The sequence below is a fragment of the Coturnix japonica genome, chromosome 2 (genome assembly GCF_054131305.1).
Source record: "Coturnix japonica strain WE chromosome 2, WE-NBRP24, whole genome shotgun sequence".
Lineage (NCBI taxonomy): Eukaryota > Metazoa > Chordata > Aves > Galliformes > Phasianidae > Coturnix > Coturnix japonica.
The window spans coordinates 72,951,631-72,975,145 of NC_140664.1; the positions used below are offsets into that span (position 1 = coordinate 72,951,631).

The window sequence follows — 23,515 nt, forward strand, 5'->3', positions numbered from 1 at the left end:
TCAACTCCTGATTTATATTGGCAAGACAGTCTATTTCAGATTGTTCTGTTTGTTTGTTTTTAGCCCCTAAACCCAGCCATCAGGCACTTGGGAGAGTTCTTCTAATGCTTTTATTTCCTTGATATGATTCTATTTTCATTGATAAAAATAGATGGACTTTTTTCTGCCTCCTGTGCAAGAGAAAAAGATCTGTGAGATCATTCCAAATCAAGTTAGAAGAGAGTTTTGATTGCTCAGCTTTTCTACAGTTAGGCGGTGTAGGACATGCAGGAGAATAAGATGAGCAAACAGCACTATCTGCAAGGAGGGTCTTTGTTAGAGCAAGTATGTGAGGTGACCCAAGAAAACCCACATCTCTCTCCGTTCCCTGTAGGCTGCATACAGTTAAACCTTTCTCAGAACAGCATAGTTTATCTATCCACATTAGTGTTTAGATGCCCACCAAAGAGGTAACCAAACACCCAGCAAGGAGTCAGCTGACTCAAAGGAGAGTTCACATTTTAGTATTGGTGTGCATATAGTAGCACAGTCCTGTGCAGAGATACCTCAGCTAGTTATCTGACCATGCAAGGTACACCATAGTGCAGAGCTGTGCAGAATATGATGGGAAGCCCAGGATGCTAGCTCAGATGCAGTGCTACGTACTGACCAGCTACTTTCCTTCTAGAACTTGTGCTGTAAAAATGACCACTTGCATAGTTTGCATAGTGTAATGGATGTATTTGTGTGTACTCTTGTATGGCAGAAATAATACAAGTATGGTATTTGTATAGCAGAAATAATACAAGTATGGTATTGCATGGTTGGAATAGTACAAATATAGATGGAAATGAATAGCTGAAGGGTAACTAAGGAAAAGCACTCACCAATGTCAAGGCTCATCACAAGAACTCCACAAAGGATCAATCTCCAGGAAGAGATGCTACCTTAGTGGTGGTCAGCCCTTAAATGGGATCTGGGAGAGGTGGAGTCAAGCTCCACCCTATCTGAGAGCACAGCTGAGTTACCTTCACCTGTGCTCCCACAGCTGACTCGTTGCTTGCCTCAGATGGTTAAGTTCCCAACATGCTTAGTGCAGGCTACCATTTGTTACTTAGAATGTGATTGCTTTGATCCTGAGTCGATTAATTTGGTGTATGAGCCCCAAGTCTCAGCATTCAGTATGTAGTGGTAGCCTTGCTGGATGGCAAACCTCATTCCAGCGTCCTGCTTTGATTAGAGGCAGACATCTGTCTAGTCCCTTGGAATTCTCTGGTTTAGACTAAAAAGAGCCCATTGGAACTGAAATGATGATTAACAAGAAAGAACTGTAAGTTTATTAGTAACAGAAGAGTGAGGCAAAAAGAACATACTCCATTCTTTACCATCCCAGCCTTGCAAAGCCGTGTTTACAGCTATACTCACCAAAAGCAGCTGCTGTAACTCCCTACTAATGCCTTTGTGAAAGCAAATCTAACCGAGGGGAAGCACTTCAGCACTTGCCTCTTATGTCCAAGGTAACAGCCTGATCTCCTGATCCTCCTAATGTAGGGATCTGTAAAAACAGTCCTTAGTATTGAGGAAAGGGGGAAATCTTGAACATTTGATTCAAGGAAACTTTGCTTGGACTTCCAAAGGGATTAATAGGTTTTCCTCAGACTTGTGACACATGCCCAAATGGGCGTAATTGAGCCACTCTGCTTTCTTCCATTAGCAGAAACAGCTGGTCAGCAAGCTGTGCATCTTGGCAGGGCTATAGGAGTCAAAAGGCTTTTACTTCACACACGCTGCATATGTAAGCCTTCTCCTTTCTCACAACAGTAGCTCAAGAAGACCGTGTCCTAAACACCACCCTAAGCAGGACCGGCAGCTGTTTCTATCCTGTCCATTTCTGTGCACATTTGCCTGTTGTTGGTTTTTGTGTGTGTGTGCAGATGTGTGGTTTGGCTGCCATACGGGTTTTACAGGCAAAGCTCAGGAACTGCTGTCAGGCAGTAATTGTGTAGCCTCAGGTAACAGTAAATCAACAGCAAGTGTGTTCTAAAGCCGCACTGAGGTAACGCATCTAGTTAGCCAGAAAGGCAAACCAAACCAAAAAAGAGTCCTGAGGCAGGTGATTATGATGATGAATCGATTCTGGCCAGGCAAGTTGATGACAACAGAGCTCTTAACAGCTTCTCCAAAAACTTACTCTACAAATGATAGAGATAAGGAAGGGTGACTTAAAATTCACTTTGTTCAGCCGCAAGCTTCTGTTGCTCTGCTGCAAGTTCGGTCACAAAACAGTTACACCCTTAAGCATGAAGAGCATTTGGGGAGCTTAAAGATACAAAAGCTGCATCTTGCAGTTTATTTCTCCCATCCCTGCTCAGCCTTCAGCCTTACTCGCTTCTCACTGCAGCGAGCAAAGAGAAGGAGCCTTCAGACACACCTGGTATTCAGGAAACCTGCGTTTTATCCTTCCCACAGAGATCTACATAGTCTGGAGTGGAGTCTCTGCACCTCAGTGATCTCATCTATAAAACATGTGGCTATAATTATAAGGGAACTCATTCTGTACAGAAAATCCTTTGAGAAAAGGTGCTATCAAAGCACCAAGTGACTTTAGCATCTGCAATTACACATAGTTTTCCCTAGTTTTAGGCCCTTGTGAGAACTAATGATTAAGGGACATCACCAGCATAAATCAGGCCTTTTCATAGCTCAGTGTTTCCCTAAGTGATCTCTTCTGCTGTCCCAGCTGTCCTGAAAACAGTTTAAGCCAAAAGCTTAAGGGAAATTTTTTGCTTGTTGCAAAGCCATTACAACAAATTCTGAGAGTTTTCTATAGGAACCAATAGCTTTCAGGAATCAGCATAAAACAGAATACGAGTCTGATGCACCACAGCTGCTCAAGTGGGGAAGAGACAGCTCTGCAGCGGATACCAGCCCTGATGTGCAGCTCCCACAAGGACCTGAGTAACTCAGCTAAATGGAGACAAATGCCAACTTGGAGCTCTTCAGCTTCTTCGTTTGTTTGTTTTAAACTAGAGCTCTACAGTTCAGGAAACACTTGGATTTATCCGCCTTTTAAAGGTGGACAAAGCAAACAAGAGAAGGAGCTCATAATCACACATGAACATCCCTGGCCTATTTCCAAGTGTAAATGTGCCCTTGGCAGACCCTTTCACATCCCACCGTCCTGTGATCTCCACCTTTTTCAAGAGTTCAGTGCCTTCAGCAGGAGGTTTGTGTAAAGCACAGGCTGAGAGAATAGGCCTTCTTTCCCAATGGTCTATATTTAAATCAGAGTCACTCTGAATGAATCCATGAGAAAGTGGAAACGCAGCCCCACAAGTAGCACCACCCTGACTGCTTTGGCACAGACTTCAGTAGCAGTGTCAGTTAGCTGTGTTATGACGTTTTTCCTTCCAGTTAAAGAAATACTGGCTTAGCTGGGAGGGTACAAACAGCTGCATGTAATGTGTGCTCCAGAAATAAGCCTGCCTTTCATTGACCATCTTTTAATTGCCTAGCTTCACATTCAGAGTATGAAAATGCATATGTTTAGCAAAGCAAAGAGCTGCCTTTAAGCATGGCAGACACATTTTGCCAACAAGCTTTCTTTTTCCTTGCATAAAAATAATGTTTTTGCATTCCAGGATGGAATAATGTCCCCATTTACCCTTGAATCTAAAAGCCCTGTGATCCGGTTTGCTCAAAGGGCCCGAGCAGTCGTCTTACCATCTCTCTTTTCCTGTTACTTTCACGTTGTAAATTCCACTTTGGGGATTTTTAACCTTCGTAACAAAATATTGTTTCAGTGTTAAAGTGCTGAACACACAGCAGAATTGCTGAGTGCTGCAGGAATTGTAATGCATACCTCAGCACTCAGGGCTCTCTTTCACGAAGTGTGTTCTAAAGGATGAAATTCTCTCAAACTAATTGCAGAGGCATCACACGACTCTATCCTTAGACTTGTGAATTTCTCTTGTAACTTTCCACGCGGAGTTAATAGAAGTGCCATTTTAACTGCACAAGCCCTCTATCAGTAATCTATCCGCAGGGGTCTCCATGCAAACCAGCAAAGGAAAAAAAATCCCCGTCCACACATCTGAGTAAGCAGTTAGTCGCCAATGTGATTTGTTAAGAACTATTTTAAGAAAAAGCTGCATTTTATTAGGCTGAGTAAACATATGAGCTCAACGTTACTCCCTGCTTCTTCCCTAAGTGCAGGGCTCTTTTTAATCAGTTCTGTTTGTAGTCCAGAGGGCATCATCAGAAAAAAGGCCAGTCCTACCAACCTCAACCAACAGATGAGCTCCCCGGGGACACAGATCTGCCTGCACGGGCACAAGTACGGGATCAAACCTTAGCCTAAATTAAATAAGTAAATAACGTAGGCTTAGGGGCTCTCTCTTGATAGTTAGAACTAACTGGATCTTTGGTTACATCTGAAAACAGATTAGCCAAAAGTGACTGTCATCATGAGGAGGAATCACTATTTCTGAGCTGGGAAATGGATGGATGAAGCCTCATCTTTGCCAGGAAATCTAGTTCTATGGATAGCTGGAGGCTTTGCAGCTGCTGGATGATATTGTAGGTATTCATTTTGGCAGAAGATTAATTATCATCCAAACATCACGATTCCATATCTGGCATGAGATGTTACCACTTGTTATTTTTTAAATAGCAGAGTTAATTTTTGCTTCTGTTATGTTTTTTTCCTTCAAAAACCTCTTAAATGTAAATGAAGCTTTCTACCAAAACACCCTCAGAATAGAATTAAAGTGACGTTAATGAAGTTAGTCCTAGGAGACAAAAACCTTCCTTAAGACTGTCCATCCTCAATTCTTAAAGAACACTAATATATTCCTGTTGGGTCTTATAACAGCTTTTTTATTCACTTGCAGTCAGACCTGTCTGATATCTAGTCTAATCACTGTATTACCTACATCTTTAATTGCCCGTTGTGATAATATATGTTTACAAAGAGTCTGCACCTCCCATTAACTTGCCAAAACAAGCTATGTGAATGTAAAAACCAGTCAGTAGGAGAGCTTGTCTGAACAATTGCCCTGCGAAATCCAATACGAAAATAGAGGCAGAACATAGATTACGATTCAGGGAACAACTACAAACCAAATTACGTTGAACTTCCTAATGGGAGCTTTTATTTGCTTGCTTCTCTCAGAAAAGCATGATTCTCAAATTATAGAGGGATACTTCAGTATTCCTCTTATGTGTACCCCTGAGAGTGCTCTTGTGGAATTGAAACCAGCAGCGCTTCATCACAACCAGTTTTTCCTCCCACTGGGAAATGCCACTTTGCCAAAACTGAAACTGTCGACAGGGTCGAGTCTTTTCTGAGAAACAGCTCAAATGAAGAAATGAAATATTTGAAGAGAAGCAAAAGGGCATTAAAACATCTGATTTGAACATATTCCAAATGAAGACTGTTTTTCTACCCCCTTCTCCTACTTTCTACCTAGAAATTTAGTATTTCTTTTATTTCCTCCTTCCTGTAAGATGGAAGTCCTCAAAAGAATTAAAACAGATAGTTTGGACTGAACCAAACTGATTTATTGGCTGTTCAAGGATTTCATGTCATCCACAACAGCAAGACTGTTCTTTGTTCCACCAAGGTGCCCAGCACTTCATCTTTGTTCCTTGTTGTCCTCCAAACCTGCCCTTTTAGGCTTCTGTCTTTGAGATAAGAAGATATTACCAACATAGGAAACAAGCGTGTGTTTGCTAAAGTGTTCTTCATGTTGGAACCTTTATAAAATGAAAAGACCAGACAGACTGAGATGTACAAAGCAAGAAGCTGCTTTGGGTATTTAGCAGGAGCAATCTACCAAAGCACTGAGATGCCAAGTTTCACCACAAGCTTTTCATTAATGAGAAATCATGCTGAAATTTGATCACAGGCTTCCAGAGACCACCTTAGTAAATACATGTATGTATCCACCAGAAGAGCTTATCACACAGTAATGTTGGCAGGTTTTTTTTCCTCCACAAACACGTATTTCAGCACTCCAGAACACATGATTGTTCTGTCACCAGCAGTGTAACACATTAGCTCTTCAGCCTCGTTGGCCATCACATGTAGAAATTACAACATCACTCCATCTAAAGTGAGTAGATGTCATGGGGATGGCACTGGCAAAACTCTTGATGAATGTATTGGACAAGTATCCTATTTCACAGTACACTTGAATATGCTGATAGCTTATTACTCACTGGTACATTCTGTATCATCATCAGTTCAGTAAGGTCTGTAGAAGGATGGAGCTTTGCAGCTGCATTTAGTTTGTGATCACGAACACCAGCAGCAAGCAAAACGTTCAGCGCTGTAATCCAAAACTACAGCTGATGCAAATCAGCACCATTCCACTGCACTTACAGCCGCCCTGTGATTTTATGCTAGTGGAAACTTAGGTCATTTGTGTAACTCCAGAACTTAAGAAACAAATGGAGCAAACAAACAAAAACCAAAACAAAGTCACTTGGAAACTAAACGAGCCTGTATTTCAGATAAAGGAAAGAATACGAAGCTGAAGAATAGCGTAATGTGTGCAGGTTTATGGAAGGGCTTAGACCAGGAGTTAAAGTCACAACCAGGCTAGCAACAAAACTACTTCCTCTACCCGTATCACCAGTAGTTGGTGGTTGGAATCAAGGCCAGCTTCTGATTTCACTTTATTTATTTATTTTCAAATTGGTTTCGCAACTACAGTTTCACATTGTCAAGCATTACAACCCAAAACTTGCTCAAACCTGGTTGCAGCGCTGTGACCTCAAAAGGAGAAGAAAAAAAAAAAGTAACATCTATTTTTGTTACTTGTTGTTATTTGCATTACGGGACCATGGGGTATTTATATTTTTTACTGTTTAAAGACTGGATATCTCCTGGTGAGGCACTCCAAGCCACATCATAAAGTTTCCATTTAAAGCCCTGAGTCTGCAAAGTTAGGCATTTTCACACACTGTGAGTCAGTGACATCTGGACATGCCTTAGCCCTTAGTCCATAGGGTTAGAGCAGAAGAGATCATCATAAAGCGAGGGCTAGACTCCATAGGAGATCATCATAAAGGAAGGATCACAGACAACAGACACAAAAAAGCAGTTGGTGTAGAAACGCATGCAACACCAAGAAACAAATTAGTTCTCTATCAAATTTGTCAGTTCTCTATCAAATTTGCTGTATTTGTCACATGTCCTTATCTTCACACATCTCAATCTCACTTCTTAGAAAACTCACTGAGGAGCACCCACTTACAGGCAGCCTGCACAAAAGCTGCAGTGTCACCGTGCATGTTGATACCACATTACCAGAGCAGAGCCCAGGAAGGAGAATGCAGTCAGTGCTACTGGTTTCCTTGCAGAAATAGTTAGGGCTCAGAGCACTAGAAAACAGCTCACAGCTGTATATACAAACCTAATGCATTCGAAGGGCCTCTATAGGCATCCTCTCCTCTCAAGGCTTGTGAGCCTTGATCAAAAGCTTTCCAGCGGCTTAGCGATGACAGAAAATACCTCACCACAACATTTTACAGTGACCTGGTGGCTGTTCACTGTTGGGGTTAAAATTAAGTGTTATTGTTTGCTGATCCTAAGACCTATAGCAACTCGCAGAAACAAACATTATTAAGTGCAAGCATACTTAGCACATGTGAGAGTGAAGCTGCAACCTTTATTCATAAACAGCTGGAAACATTTGGGTATCATCATGTGTAGCATATAAGTAAGCTAAAGCTACTGCTTAATAAAAATAACAGACAATACTGAGTGATATGATAGGTGCTGTTTGCAGGAAGTGCATTATCAGTCACTGAAAATCTTGATACAGCTTGTAAAAGCCAGGGGAGGATCATAGAATGGCCTGGGTTGCAAAGGACCACAATGATCATGCAGTTTCAACCCCCTGCTATGTGCAGGGTCACCAACCACCAGACCAGGCTGCCCAGAGCCACATCCAGCCTGGCCTTCAATGCCTCCAGGGATGGGGCATCCACAACCTCCTTGGGCAAACTGTTCCAGTGCATCACCACCCTCTGAGTGAAAAACTTCCTCCTAATATCTAACCTAAACCTCCCCTTTTCTTTCCTGTGAAATTCAGCAAAGCTCATTTCCCATTGTTCTGTACATCGAGTGCTGTGCTTCTGGAGAAGAGCCTGTTTTCTGCCCTCCACAATCCTGCAAATCCAGAGGAATTCACTTGGCTTCTGTAGGCTTATTCACCCTATGTAATCTTTAAACAATGTAAACTACGATTCTGTGTGTCTGCAGGAAACACAAGAACTGTTTTGTTACTGCTTTGGTTAGGAACGTTCTCTGTTATAACCTAACTTCCATTTTAATCCCGGAAGAAATAGAATGTTGTTTTTTCCTAATGTTTAAGGAAGAGGGTTTTAATGAACCGCAGGGCTCAATATTTTGCAAAGTACATGCACATTCAGCTCTTTTTCTTGGTATGAAGCATGCAATTGGCATGGAAAGGGCTCAAGTAATTCCTTTTGGAAGAGTGTGGTCTACGGCAAGAACAGAACAAACTTTCTGTTCAATTGTTTTTGTTTTCCAGTACTGAAAGTTTAAAGTAGGCCCATTACGTGTTTCACCAGAGCCAAACCTGGTCCCTGTTAGTTGCTCTGCATGGATTAAGTGGTTAACGATGTTTTGAGAATGTTGGGCTAGATAGTTTGTGGGAACACCATCTGTTTCCTTTAACGCGTAAACAAGGAAAATTGCTGGTTTGAAATGCAGGATTATTTAAACTCAGATAACCACAGGCATTCGTAAAAGAGAGGAGGTAAGACAAAAAAGAATTGTCTTGTGGTCTGAAGTTCGGTGACATTTGTTGGGAAAGAAATCCCTAAATACCAGGCAGGGTTGCTATCCCTTTTTCACAAGTAAGAGAAAGGAGATCTTTTCTTTTGCAGCCACATCCTTCTTTCTGAAGTCCGTCTTTAAAACTAAGTGCCATCAAACATGCAAAACCATACAGACTAGTTCAGCAGTGCCTTGAAGGGGCAGAGCATCCTGTTCAGAAGCAGCAAGTTCATTTAATATATTTATGGGTGGACACCCCAAATGAAAAGTTGCTTCTGCAGATATTGGGTTTGATGGCTTTCTCAGTTCATGCGCCCTGCTACCTCCCTCTTCCTCCTTCAGAAGAAGCAGTACAACCCCATGTTCTGGCTTCCTATATGAGATAACAGTGTTTGGGGTAACATGAGAGTCAGAGGGAACGTTCCATGTTTTCACTTCATCAAGCAGCATGGGCATTCTTTTAAGCTCTGGAAAAGGCTCCCCAGGGAGGTGGTTGAGTCACCATCCCTCAGTGTGTTTAAAAACCATTTGGATGTGCTGCTGAGGGACATGATTTAGCAGTGCGTTGTTAGGGTTAGGGTACTATGGTTAGGCTGTGGTTGGACTTGATGATCTTTAAGGTCTTTTCCAACCTGAGCAATTCTATGATTCTATGATTCTTTTAATTAGCGTAACAAAACAGCTCAAGGTATATTTTGGTGATGAGCAGCTTCTGTTCTGATCTGACTGGGAATAAGCAGCTCGACAGAAGGCAAGTTTAACCTAGTGAAAAGTGTTGGGAGGGAAGAGGAGTGGAGGTACAACAGGAAATGTTCATGTACTCGGCGCAGAACATATCAGCATTTGTGGGGAATTTTATGATGAAATCACTCAGAACATGTTGTTACTGGATCATAATCCTCACACAGGAAAATACACCTGAGTCACTAGGAGAACAAAGTTGTCTTTCATATTATAAACAAACCTTGGCTGTTGCTGGGTGTTGCTGGTTTTTTTTTACAACTGTATTTTGTGTCTTTGCTATTTCAGAAGCCTAAAAATGAGCAGACATAAAAGCCTCAGGCAATTTTATTTGGAAAACAAATGCCACCTTAAATACAGCGCACTGCTAAGTGCAGACATACAGACAGCTCAGATCTTGTGTTCACAGTCATCCATGTAGGCAGGCTGTGCTGGTGAATACACCAAATAAGGTATGTCATGTTTAAAGCTCTTGCTGCCTTTGATGACAGCCAGAAACACCCAGAGCAGGGGCTTGTTTCATCCAAATAAAGGGGTGACCCCGTTTCACTACTGCTTCAGCTTAGCCAAGTCAGAGCAAATGTGAAAATGTCAAAAATCTGAGTGAAACTGGCATGCTTAATCTTAGCACTTTAGTGTTAGGGTAGTTATTTAGGCTTCCATTAGCACAAAGTCATCAAATCATTTGAGCTGGAAGGGACCCTTAATGGCCACCTAGTCCAACTCCCATGCAATTAACAGGGATATTTACAGCTACATCAGGTTGCTCAGAGCCCTGTCCAGCCCGACCTTGAGTGCTTCCAGGGATGGGCTTTCCACCACCTCTCTGGGCAACCCGTTCCAGTGCCTCATCACCCTTAAATGTCCTTAAATTCAAACTAAATCCTCCTTGTAGTAGTCTGAAACCATTTCTCCTTGTCCTGTCATCACGGATCCTGCTAAAGAGTCTGTCCCCTTCTTCCTTACAGCCCCTTTTTAGATACTGAAAGGCTGCTCTCAGGCTATTTTAGCACAGTAAATGAAAACAGCAGCTTTGTGGCTGTTGAAGCTTTTCATACGGCATCTGGTACATCAGCTTTCTCTGAGAAATGGGATCATCTTCAAGGACTATCAACAAGAATAACAGCAGCTGTGTGGTACTACTGCTGTGCAAATGTCAAACAACTTGAGGTGCCATAAAGCTTCTGCAGAGATGCTGTGCTTTGCTACCTGGAGGATGATCTTTAAAAGTCCAGTGGCTTATAACTGAAGTAAGGCCACGGCTGTAACTTTGAAACCCTTGGAATGATCTTTGGGATATACTTTGCTTAAAGCCAAGTCCTTCTGTTCCTAACTTGGGTGGAAAGTGTTTGACTGGCAGCACACGACTGAAGGAAAAAGGGACACAAGCTGTGCTGGTCTGATCTCTGGCCCTCACAGGCAGAAATAGCATGAGGAAGAGGTGTTGACATAAGCTAAAAGTTTCTCAGGCAAACAACATAATCCCAGGATTACATGAGAATGGCCGGGGAGGGACAATGACTGCAGTGATCCATTTTGGTACAATTCCAGTACCACAAGGGAGAACTTGCTTTAAAGTCTTGTAGATCTCTCTTACAAGGCAGTAGGTGAGTCTGGGAGGAAGAAACAAACTCAGTAAATTCAGTACATTTCTAGATTCTTTGTAAACTCCAGTGATCCCACACTTAGCGGGACCGCTGTCATGGGCTCTCCCACTCAGCACTGAGGACATTGTATTGCTTCCAGTTCTGTCTTCCCCGTCCTCTGAAGCTAATTCAAGGAATAGCAGCTCTGGTAAAGTGCTGTGTTTCCTCACCTGCCAGAACTGTCCTTCCCCCCTCACTTAACATGAACTCAGTCAGTGCTGGAACTACAGGGCAGTTTCCTTAGGCTACTTGCAATTGAATGGGACCTGTATTCCAAACTGGTAATGAGTCACCCTAGGTGGAAAAAAAAAGTGTTTGTTTCATGGTACAGTGCCAAAAACTACACGGCAATATTTGCAGAGCAAGTGAAAAGAAGTAAAGCCTGCGTTGTTAAGGTAGCAGAGATACTCGCATTGAAATTTTGCCAGGATACTAAGATTTCTTATAGCAAAAACTGCTGCAAGATTCTTACCGAGCATGTGGTCAGAAACTCAGTTTCACATCTTGCATTTGTTTCTAAAGATAGTTAAGTAGCTCTGGTAAAGAATTCTCCCCAGCTGAGCACAAAACCATATCTTGTATGGCCCTGTGTAATTTGTCATTTCATGCCTCCAGGTTATGGTATTTATAGATTGTTTCTTGTTGGAGCTAAATAGCGCTGGCAGAGGTTACGATGTCAGCATTTCCACTATAAAACCAGCTCTTTCTGGAGGTTAGGTAACATCTTTTTTTCATATACCACATTATACTGAAATTCTACTATGCAGATGCTGTCTAAAACATAAGGCATTTATTTTGGACCAAATTTTATTTGAAGTCACTATGGTAGCTAATGGTTTATAGAATGACAAAAATGTACATTCTAAGCTTTTTTAGAAAGACATTGCATTGGATGCTTCAGGAATGGCTTAACATTTCCTCTCAGCCACTAAATACAGACAAACCAAATGGAGACAGCATAAATGAATGTCTCACTTTGATAAGTTAAAGCATAGCCTTTCTATGCAAAGAGTTTTCAAAGCCATTGCTGACACTTGGTCATTTGGGATGTTGTCCTATGGGGCATAGTAATGCAAGATGTTCTGCTGGAGTTGGTGGGAAGCACTTCCATGAGCAATGGGGGGTTGCTTCCAGAGCCTGATTGTGTTACTTTGAGCCTCTGTCAGTATGGAAGGGCACCTCAGTAGGATTAGCAAGGTGCACCAAGCTGTGAACATCATATTACGTGGTCTGTACTAAAGGGCAGTCACTGAGATGAAGGGATGAAGTTCCCTTAGATCTGATGGGGACAAATAAATAAGCAAAGAACTGTACCAGAAATGGCCTGAAAGTAAAAAACCCAGTACAGTTGTAGCTTTTTGCAGTGTTCAACTGTCAGACATACACATAGACCAGTGTTACTAACACTGCCACCTAAAATGTGAATGTTAATAGGACTAGAATGTTTACACTGAGAACCTTTTGCAGTTACAGAGAGAACACTCCAAGATCTTCAAAGGCTTATGTTTCCTTTTCTTCTTTTATCTCGCAGGTAGTAACTCCAGTCAGGTCAGGACAAGGTTATGTTTATGAATTCCCTTCCAAATACCAGAAGGATACCTATGATATCCCTCCTGTTCGCCCTCTCCAAGGGGTAAGTACCAATAAAACTGTCGGCAGCATTAAAAGGGCACAAAAGATCATTATTTTCTACCCGAAGTTTATGAGCAGAGTTCTCTCTGAGAGAAAACAAGTTTCAGTTAGATTCAGCGGCTTTTTCACAGGGCGCGGAAAGTGTTTCAGAGTTGTATTTGATGTTGAGTAAGGTCTGGCAGCGCACCAAACACAGAAGTCCCATTTTGTTCTGTGTTCTGATCAAACAGAGTATCTAAACAGAATAAACTTAATGCCTGGGAACATTTTTTTCCCCTTCCTTTGTTGTTGCGTAGTTGACAGTAATTCACTCAGTGAGGGTAAAATTATCTCCCAGATGAACAGCTACCATGCGGGGAATTGTTTTCATCATATGTCGGCTGCACCATGGCACTGAACTTGAAATACATCTTTGTTCTGGGGAACATCTTTGGTGCATGGTCCCCAAGACCATGGACACCCAGAGTAAATGCACAGAGTATGTAACTCAACAGCACCGCATCTCTCTGTGGCTCTTTTGACAGTGAAGCTCCTCTAGGGAACATCACTGATGCCCAGTGCTACATAACAGACACTGAGTGGCTGGAACTGATGAGAAATGTGGAGTAAGAGATATTCAGGTGTTAGTTAGCTTTAGATCACATGTAGAACCCACTGTAATGCAGGACATGCAACGCAAGTGGAATACTTGAAACAGCTAGCAGCTGCACTCCCTGCTATTAAGACCACCCACACCCGATGAAGCAGATATGTGGTCCTAACATGGGCAGCCCTAATCTCAAAGTTTAATAGCATGTATTAGTACAAGCTTATTCCTCCATCCCTCTGATCTCTATCAGTCTCATCAGTTCTAGTCGCATGAACATACTGCTCCCCTTTTTACTCCAACAGACATCTGTAATGAGCTGACCTTGATTTAACCTTTGGGATGGAAGTCAGCCATGACTTCATCTCTCCAACCTGCCATTCACTCAGTTGCAGAATGTACTTCCTAACCATCCGATTTATTTTTGCTTTAGATATATGACATCCCCCCCACATCAGTGAAGGGGACTGCACATCCAGTTCCCACTGGAGATCCAAAAGCTTTAGGAGTCTACGACGTACCACCTGCCAAAGGAGTAAGTGTTATACAATTTCCACTAGATCCTGTATTTTCATGCGTGACCAAAGACGTATTTAAACAAGAGTTTGTGTATGATCCTGAAGGAAAATGAGATTCAGAACTTTAAAGGTTTCCTTAAGCTTTTATGGTGTTTGTTGAAACTGATAGCGTGAAGCATTGTATCATAGCTTCTAATGTTAAATAATGTGATTTGGTCACTAGACCTAGATTATCTCTGTGGCAGCATCCTGCCTTCTTGGATTTTGCTGCTTGTGAGAATGTGCATCAAGATGGAAATTTAAAAGTGAACTATTAAATACTTGAGATAAGCGTCTGACTCCATGGAATTCAATGGCAGGTCTTCCATCCAAACATTTTATTTGCCATATGGAAAACGTAATACTGTTTTGCTATTCTAGCCAGAGTTTTCACAGTTTGCTTTCTGTGTTTCAGATGTATGCTATGCCCCCGTCTACATGCCGAGATGATGTAGGGCTGAGGGATAATGTGCAAGATTTTTCATCTCCAGTGGGGCACAATGCAAGACAAGAAGGAGTGTATGATATTCCTCCTCCTATCACCAAAGCCACTGGGAAAGAACTGATTAAGAAATACTCTCCTGAGGGCCTTGTATTGACTGATGGAGCGCCACACAAACAGAGTGTTTATGACATCCCTGTAAACCATCAAAACCATTTTCTTGGACAGCAGATTGCACCTCAGAAAGATGTTTATGATACCCCGAGGGGAATTGCTTTCCCAGGACAACAGACGGGACTCAATGAAAGTCTAGCATCAGAGAGAAGAGAAGGTGTATATGATGTGCCACCACCAATGCTCCAAGACACTAAAGGCTTACAGGATGTGACTGATGGAATGAATAGGTTGTCTTTCTCTAGCACGGGAAGCACAAGGAGTAACATGTCCACATCTTCAACAACATCAAAAGACTCTTCTTTATCAGCACCAACTGCACAGGACAAAAGACTAATCCTTGATCCAGACACTGCTATAGAGAGGCTTTATCGTCTTCAGCAGATGGTGGAGACAGCAGTCAGTAACCTCATGGCCTTCACTACAGCAGACTGGCGTTCTTATAGCTATATGGAGAAACACATCAATGAAATTCACACTGCCGTGGATAAGGTAGAGCAGTCACTGCTGGAGTACCTTCAGTTTGCAAAAGGATCAGCAGCCAACGCTTCCTTTCTCTCTGAGGTCAGCCTCCATAACAAAATGAGGAGGGAGGTGCAAAGGCTGGAGGACTCTCATCAGATCCTTACCCAAACCAGCCATGACCTAAACAGCTACAACTGGTCTTTGAATGTTCTTGCTGTCAACAGAGTGCAGAACAAATGTGATGACCTGGATCGGTTTGTTATGGTGGCAAAGACAGTCCCAGACGATGCCAAGCAACTGACCACCACTATCAGCGTCAATGCAGAGCTCCTGTTCAAACAGGTGTCGGGCAGCTCACGTTTCAGGAGTGTCCCAGAGAATATGAACACTCCTGACTATGCATATAACAGTCCTCATATGCAGCGTCATGGAGAAAAACCACAGAATCACTTTAGTTCTCTTCCTCCTCTCCTGAGTAAAGGTCAGCAGCCTCTCAATACCGCTAGCGAGAGCTCAGAAAAGAGCTGGATGGATGACTACGATTACGTTCACCTGCAGGTAGGTTAAACCAGCATCTTCTTCTGTGCAAGGCCCAGTAAGAGCTGTTTGCAGGAAAGCTGCAATCAGATTGTCACATTAAGACACATTTGAGAGTGAGTTCACTTGGGTGATTGCTTCCTCTCAAATAGGACTGTTGCATAGACAATAGCAATGGCCTTTTGCCCTTGCCACACTATCCTTTTGTTTTCTCTGAGCTCTAAGGGGTGTGCTGCCAGTGAAAAAGCCCTCACAAACAAGCCTGCTGTTTGGCCTACAAGTAGTCATTTAACTCAGGAAAGGTTTTTATTTAACACAGTGTCTTTTTACATTATGCAAAACAGGGGAAAGAAGAGTTTGAAAGGCAACAGAAGGAACTACTAGAAAAAGAAAATATCATCAAGCAGAGCAAAATGGAGCTAGAACACCATCAGGTATGTTTGCTCAGGTGCAATAATCACATGGAAATGTAATGTTCCTTGCACATAAGGAGTGCTGGTCAAATAAAGCAGGAGGGGCCCTTTCCTTAGCAGTATGTGACTGTTAGCAGCATGGCTGTGAGGTGTGTGCGAGTGCCAGAACAAACAGTTGGGAAGTCCCAGGTGCCATATGGTAAAGATGGAAGGTATTGGGTCTTGGCTAACAAGTAGCCCTGGGCTAGTTTCTTTCCAAGCAGGATTTGCGCCATCAGTCTCCAAAATTAAGGGATTTAGAAACACAAAGGACAAAAATGTGCACTGCCATGCTTCAGATAGGAAATGGTGAGCATCGGGATAGCAGCACCTTCCTGACCCTGGACACGTGTGTCAGCCATTGCTGATAAACAAAGCTCAAGGTGTTACTGCACATCTGAAAACCAGCACCTCTGTTCTCCTCATTTCCTTACTGAGTGGAAGCAGAGCCACAGCTCTCAGTGTTTGGAATGACATGTCTTATAGCATAGATAAACCTTTCCCTTGAAAACAATTTCCAACCATCTCAGTTTAAGAGAGGAGTTTTTTTTCATTGCATTGCAGCATTGTGGTGCTTGTGGCATAAGTACGATATAAAGCAGTGTCTGTCTCTAAGCAGACCTCTGTAACATCACTCAGTGAGCAGGTTAGTTACAAAGCCAGCTTGAGAATTCAGTTTTCCAGATACGCTCCAAATGCTCAAAAAGCAGGAGGTGTAAGATTGAGGGTTGTTACTGTGCCACTGATTCTACATGGAAGAAACAAAAGAGCTGAGACCATGGCCCCACTTTTGATGGAGAGGACAGTGACCACATGTTCTGCTTTTCCTGCCTTCTGAGCATATTAAACTTCAGCTTCGTCATCACTTTTAAGTGTTCCATCTTTAATTTCCCATTTGTTTGTGTTTCCTTTAGAAGTAATTAGGAGCTGAGAGTTGAAGGTTTGTCATCTCAAAAGCCCACGGAGATGGCAGCCTTTTAAAGGCTGCGTAGGTGTCAGTGCCACTCAGATCCAGCTCTCACTTTTGATTTCAGCATACTCTTAAATGAGCAGCAGCCTGTAAATTCAGTAGGCTTCTGAGTGCAGATGAAGTGATGTAGATGTTTTTGTCTTCTGACCTCTGTCTGGACTTTTGTTAATGAAAGCACCCCTGGCTCTCCAATAGAAGATATTTTAAAAGACACATGCTAGCTTTCTTTCAGCATAAGACTAACCTAGAGTACCCACTGCTGTTCTGAGGCAGATGCAACTGTAATACATCACATCTTATAGGAATGGGCTTTGAAGAGACTTTTTATTTGCCTTTCAGATCAATCAGTTCCAGCGGCTGGAACAGGAGATCACAAAGCCTGTGGAGAATGACATTTCAAAATGGAAGCCACCACAGGCCCTCCAGACTGCCAACAGCACCATTGCCTCCCATGACAGACAACCGCTTTTGTTCTATTCTGACCAATACGAGACCCATTTCAATTCCCTCCTGAACACCATCGATGCCTTTTTCAGTTGTGTCAGTGCTTCGCAGCCCCCTCGGATCTTCGTCGCTCACAGCAAACTTGTCATTTTGAGTGCCCACAAACTGGTGTTCATCGGGGACACGCTCACAAGGCAGCTGACATCTCAGGACATACGCAACAAGGTGCGCAACTCCAGCGACCAGCTGTGCGAACTGCTAAAGAGCATCGTGATGGCTACCAAGATGGCAGCCTTGCATTACCCTCACACAGCAGCGCTGCAAGAGATGGTGAACCGAGTGACAGAGCTGTCCTACCACGCGCAGCTGTTCAAACTCTCTCTTGTCCAGATGGCGTCCTTATGAAACAAAGCTGAACTCAACCCGTGAACAGCAAAATAATCAAAGAAACTGGAGTGTTTTTATGTAAACGTAACCATTTACGTTGTGTAGATATTTTACATGAAATGCTTTAAATACATTCTTATGAGTTAGAGAATCTAATGAAATCAGGGATCTGGGAAAATATCTGGCTCTGTATTATGTTCCTATTATACAGTTAGTTATGTATACCCTCCATATATGTATATGTTGCTACACTCTTTAAAACATCATTAAGCACCTTAAAAAGTACATGTCAGGTAAGCAGTGCCTATCTTTTGTATATACTGCTATTTCTTCAGTATATTTAACTGGATGCCGCACTTGCCTTGATTCATTCCATCTTAATTTTGGCACATGGACTTGGTTGTGAGACCTGCTTGTAGCAATCCATGAGTCATAATGGTTCTCATAGAACCCCTTTCCCTTGTTAGAAATTACTAGGTTAATTTCATTAACTCTTCTTGCTGTTATTTTGTTATATAGAGAAGATGCAATCATTGTGAGTAGTATACATGTACAGTTGCAACAAGCAACAGTCAAAGCATATGGTATTTGGGAGAAAAGCATTTTAAGGCCATACATGGCCGTGTAAAAAGCAGAACCTTCGAAGAAGGAAGGAATTGTATATTTTTGTTATCACATGGCATTTAAACTTTGTTGTTTCTAATAATCATACAAGATAAGTTTTCAAAACTCAGAGTCTTAGCAACATGAATTTACATGTTTACCTTGTATTTCCTTGCATTGGCAATTAAATGTAACCGTCATGCTCTCTGTGGACTTGGTTATCCTGAGAAAATTCATTGGGCTCATCTTTGAGGTGGCAGCTGAGCAATGTCTCAAAACAGCAATCCTTCTAAAAGCATTAGGGTAAGGATCGTCATCCACATGGGAAGAAAACAACTGAATTTGAAACACTAGGTAATTAATCACCCCTCTGTATAGAGCAAATGCAGTTTAATGGAAGAAAAATAGTGATGTTTCTAAGACATTCTTGGTAATTAATTGCATCCACTGTGATTTTGTCTTCTATTCAAGTACCGGGCTTTTTTTCCCCAAAAAAGTTTGTTCCAGAGCTACTAATCCTTCTGCACTACACTGTTGCCAGAAATTGCCTTGTGCCTTAACGAGATCACTCTATCAGTAGGATACACAATCCCAACCTGTAATTTTTAACTTGGAAAAGAAAACTATTAAACTTAAAGAAAACTATTCCAAATTGCAGGCTTCTTTAGAAATTCCATATATGCTGGCTGCTCCAAAACACACATCAGCCTGTTTGGTTTTCTTTTGCTTTCCTTTTTGAATCTCCTAAAGTTAAGGCCTGGAACACCAGCTGTCCTTGGCCCTAAGACTGGAAGAAGCCACTCTTCCAAGCAGGTAATTGGAACAGACTAGCTTAGACCAATGCATAGACCAGTCACCTGCCAGTGCCAGGTGATTCTGGCACTTCAGAAGGAGAAACACTACTGTCTTCTGATTGTTCAGGGTAGCACCGATGCATTTTGGCTGCACGAGAGCATAAATACACCACTGTGAGATCAGTAGCACCAAGAGAACAGGCACTTCTGCCCAACTTTGCATGCTTCCTTGTTCACACCTAAATGCATGCCTTACTGCAGTGGCATTTGTTGCCTTGAAACAAAACCATTCCAGCAGTGTGTGATATTTTACAGCCTTAAGATGTTGCCTCAGAAAGAAGACTGCTCTTAACTGCCATCCCATTGCTTCTCAAGTCTCCAGAAGGTCCCCAGGAAGGCCTAGAGATAGAAGGCAGTACAACCACAGCAGCAGCAAAGTCAGCCCCAGTGCCATGCGCTGGCTTATCTTACTGTAACCAACAGCCAGTTGCCAAAAACTGTCTGCCTGAACCCGCTTTGTACTCTTGCTGTTTGGGATTGTTTGGGTTTTCCTTGTTCATTTTTTCATTGTATATTCTTAGGAAGCGAAAAGGCATTTTGAAGCTTACCTGTTAGGTTGGTAGTTTGTGCTTTCAAAAGGAGAACATTAATCATAAGCCAGTAGTACAGTTGGTTATTTTGTACAGTCACTTCAAAATCATTACATGTCTAAGGTTGTTGTTGTTTTTTAATAAAAAAAGACAACGTTTGGTCTTAGTTCTCCTTGCTTTTACTTCTCCTAATGTGTTAGCCATTGCTAACAAACTGCTGCTGCTTGACAGCCAAGTGATGGCCCATGTGAAAGAGCTATCTGGGGGAGAAAAGTCACTCTCAAAAACAGTGGATCTTAAGGAAATTGTCCAATTCATCATAACAATATCCATATTTTGTTAGAGCCCAGAGGAACTACTTCACCGCACCCCACCCTGTACAACCCCCTGCTGCTGCCTCTGGGATTTCTCACTCCACAGCTGCTACATTTGCGCCTGCACTGTACAGCTGTGTCTTAAGCAAATCCACTGCCTGCCATTCCAGCAACACAGGAGATATGAGTCAAGCTCTCACCCCATCACCAGATCACACCCCAGCATCCTCACATCCCCCATAACACCCAAGAGCATTCTCTGATCTGTTCATCTGGGGTATGTTCAGCCCTCCTACATCTCCTACCAGCACACTTCAGAGCATTTCTGCACCAGTAGCACCATCCTTCTGCCTACAGCCAAGCCTCTGCATTTGCTCTGTGCCTGTAACACTATAACACGTGATGGAAAGCACAGCGGTAATAGTGGGGTGGCAAAGTCTTTGGCTGCATCAAATGAGTACCTGTATAACTAACCTGCATTCCAGAAAGGGAGAACCCACTTAGCTTTTATCATGCTGCACTTCACCGTTAATTTTTGATGAGGAACAAGCACATGTGCACTGCAGTGCTTCACTTGCAGCTATTGTCACTGCTCACAACACACAGATCTACTAAGGGATGAGCACAGCCCCAATGGCAGCTTGCATCACTTGTGTAGGAACTGCTGTGATGAGTCCCAGAGATGTGTGCACAGCCCTGCTTCAACCCATGAATGAGATGAGCAACCCCACCTCTCCCCCAGGTGTGGGTAACCAAGCCAAGAATCAGATCCCATCCCCAAAACCTGGGCACAATTAGAATAACCTGCTTCAGGCTGTTTCCAAATGCTTTGTGTTTTGGTAGAGGGGATTTGCTATTACTGTTGTCTAACAAATGAAGGGCACAAAGGGAATGCAGGTTTCTCCAAACTCTTTGCAAGAAAACATTCCCTGCTTCTCCCCTTGCCCTGAATCAACAGGATGACTCACCAGTCAGCACAGCTCCCACCACATCTTTATCTCACCGCTCCTCTCAAGGACTCCTGTATTCAACACAAACAGAACGTGACAAGGCTCTCTCCCCCAGGCCTAATATTAAAATCCTCCCTGCAAGGTTAGCATTAAGTGAGCTAATCATGAGCTTTTGTTTTACAGCTGGAGAGCAGCTGCTCGGTAACCAGGATTTAGAGCAGCCCTGGTGGGCCAGCATTTCATCTCACAGCTCTGCAGTGAAACTGTGAGCAGTGGAAGAGATGCAGTTGTGGATCTAGACAGTAGACAGTTTGGTCCTACAATTAGGCCAGAAAATAATAATAAAACCAGCACTAGCTCATTCCATCAAGCTGGTCTTTACAACACGACAGATTGCTCATAACCTTGAGAGGTAAAGAAGAACTGCTTCTATTTATGATGAATGGTAAGAAAAGCAGGTACTTCAGGGTACTTTGATATCCCCCTCTTAGGTAGATGACCATTTTTAAGGTCACCTTCCTTGACATAACAAAACTCAGCATTCCTCCACTGCCACAAACAAACCACGATCCTCCCAAAGCTTGGGACTCTGTATGCAGCTCAAGGCTTTTTTGGCACAAAGAACACAACCAAATCAGAGCAGCCACTCCCTCATCCTTCCCAGCCAAGAGAAAAGAGGATTGCTAAAAACGGAGACAGAAAATGAAAAAGAGCTCAACTGCATTGGCCCCAATGGGCACATGGCAACAGTTCTGCAATATCACCACTACAGCTAAGCTTGAAGGCCCATGCCATCTAGTGGTGAAAAGTTGGGCCCAGAGCTCCCTTTCATCCAACTTTAATAACAAAATCTGCCAGACTTTTGGACAAGAATCTGTCCTGCAACCAATTTGACTGTCTGAGAAGCCTGCCCAGGGATGAGCTCTGATATCCACAGCGTTACTGCAGCATTTAGGGGAAATACAAGGACACCTTGGAACCAGAGACAAGAAACAGCAAAATCAAAGTCTGCTCTCAGTATCTGAATCCTTCGGGAACTGTAAGAACTAATGTTGCAATGAACGTCATCGCTGGTAATTAAATGCTGCAATTGTTAAATAAACCTGACAGCTATCGAGCCACAGCTCCCTGATACAGGACATATGTCCTCTCCCCCTTCTGTTCAAGGACAGCACCAGAGCCCTGGCGGCAATACTTACAAGCCATGTTAGAAGAGAGGTATGTCTCAAGCAGCATCAGTGTAAGACCTAGATCTAAGCCTTTCTCTTCCTTTTCACAGTCTACATGCAGTCTGTCCATTTGAATGGTTGAAATAATACAAATATAGTGTACAGCTGGAATAATACAAATACAGTTAGAAATAAATAGCCAGAGGGTATCTAAGGAAAATGACTCACCAACTCTGAGGCCTTCAGTCAAGAAGAGTGCTCACCAACGTTGAGGCTCACCACAAGAACTCTACAAAGGAGCAATCTTCAAAAAGAGAAGCTATCTTAGTGCTGGTCAGCCTTTCAATGGGATCTAGGAGAGGTGGAGTCAAGCTCCACCCCTTCTGGAAGCACAGCTGAATTACCTTCACCTGTGCTCCCACAGCTGACTCGTCGCTTGCCTCGGTTAATCAGAGGTTCAGGCTGTGATCAACAGTTTCCCTTACACCACTGCACTCAATTTTTAATCATAAAAGGAAATCTATGAACAAATCTCATTTTGTGTTTAAAAAGACCAGTGATAAAACACTCGCAACACGGAGACTTTCAAAGCCAGGCTGGATCTGGGCAACCTAATCTAGCTGTGGATGTCCCAGTTCATTGCAGGGGAGTTGGACTGAATGACCTTTAAAGCTCCTTTCAAATTCTAAGGATTCTACAATTCTAATGTAAGAGCTTCTGATTCATGAGGGATACACTAAAATACATGTCTCTAAGGCTGAATATAAAACACAGCATATTTACGCAACTCTTTTCTAGTCTAATCCTAGGTCAAAACGTTCATACGTAACCCAAGCAAGATAAAGCACACCTGTTTTACAGTGACTACGTATATTCATCAGATAAGAGCCACAGGAAAATCTCAAAGACAGCACACTGGTACCTGTGGGGAAGGAGGACAACCAGCTGGGGCAGCCTGCTGTGAAATGCGGGGCAGAGCAGAGTTGCACAGCAGCAGCTTGATCCATCCTTGTGGAAGAGACCACACCATGCTTCCTTGCAATCAGCACCCAATAACTAAATCACCTGCTTGCTTTTCTACAAGCTTCTGATAGCAGTAATCAATCCCACTTACATATAACCATCCTCCAAACACGCACTCTAAAAGATACAAACTAACCTGGTTTTCACTATGAAGTCACTGTAGGAGCCTCACCAGTTAGAATCCAACTTTTGACTAGTCTTCTTTTGTAGTGTTGTACACTCTAAACAAAAACTGCTTTAAAAAAAAA

At 42.7% G+C, this 23,515-nt stretch overlaps 1 protein-coding gene and 1 long non-coding RNA gene across 3 annotated transcripts in view; one reads left to right on the top strand and one right to left on the bottom strand.

Annotated features, from left to right (window-relative positions):
* Positions 1 to 19,977, top strand: part of NEDD9 (neural precursor cell expressed, developmentally down-regulated 9) — an 80,745-nt gene extending 60,768 nt beyond the window's left edge. For both annotated transcript variants that reach the window (XM_015854571.3, XM_015854570.3), the window contains 5 exons: positions 12,710 to 12,811; positions 13,830 to 13,931; positions 14,369 to 15,592; positions 15,916 to 16,005; positions 17,333 to 19,977. In XM_015854571.3, coding sequence (XP_015710057.2) covers positions 12,710 to 12,811; positions 13,830 to 13,931; positions 14,369 to 15,592; positions 15,916 to 16,005; positions 17,333 to 17,842 — 2,028 coding nt within the window. In that variant the 3' untranslated portion in view covers positions 17,843 to 19,977. The remainder of the gene's footprint in view (positions 1 to 12,709; positions 12,812 to 13,829; positions 13,932 to 14,368; positions 15,593 to 15,915; positions 16,006 to 17,332) is intronic.
* Positions 19,612 to 23,502, bottom strand: LOC146761937 (uncharacterized). Its single transcript, XR_014942764.1, has 2 exons — positions 23,404 to 23,502; positions 19,612 to 22,548 (listed from the first exon to the last, which is right to left on the bottom strand). It is a non-coding gene; the product is annotated as an uncharacterized LOC146761937 (long non-coding RNA).
* Between the last annotated feature and the right edge of the window lie 13 nt (positions 23,503 to 23,515).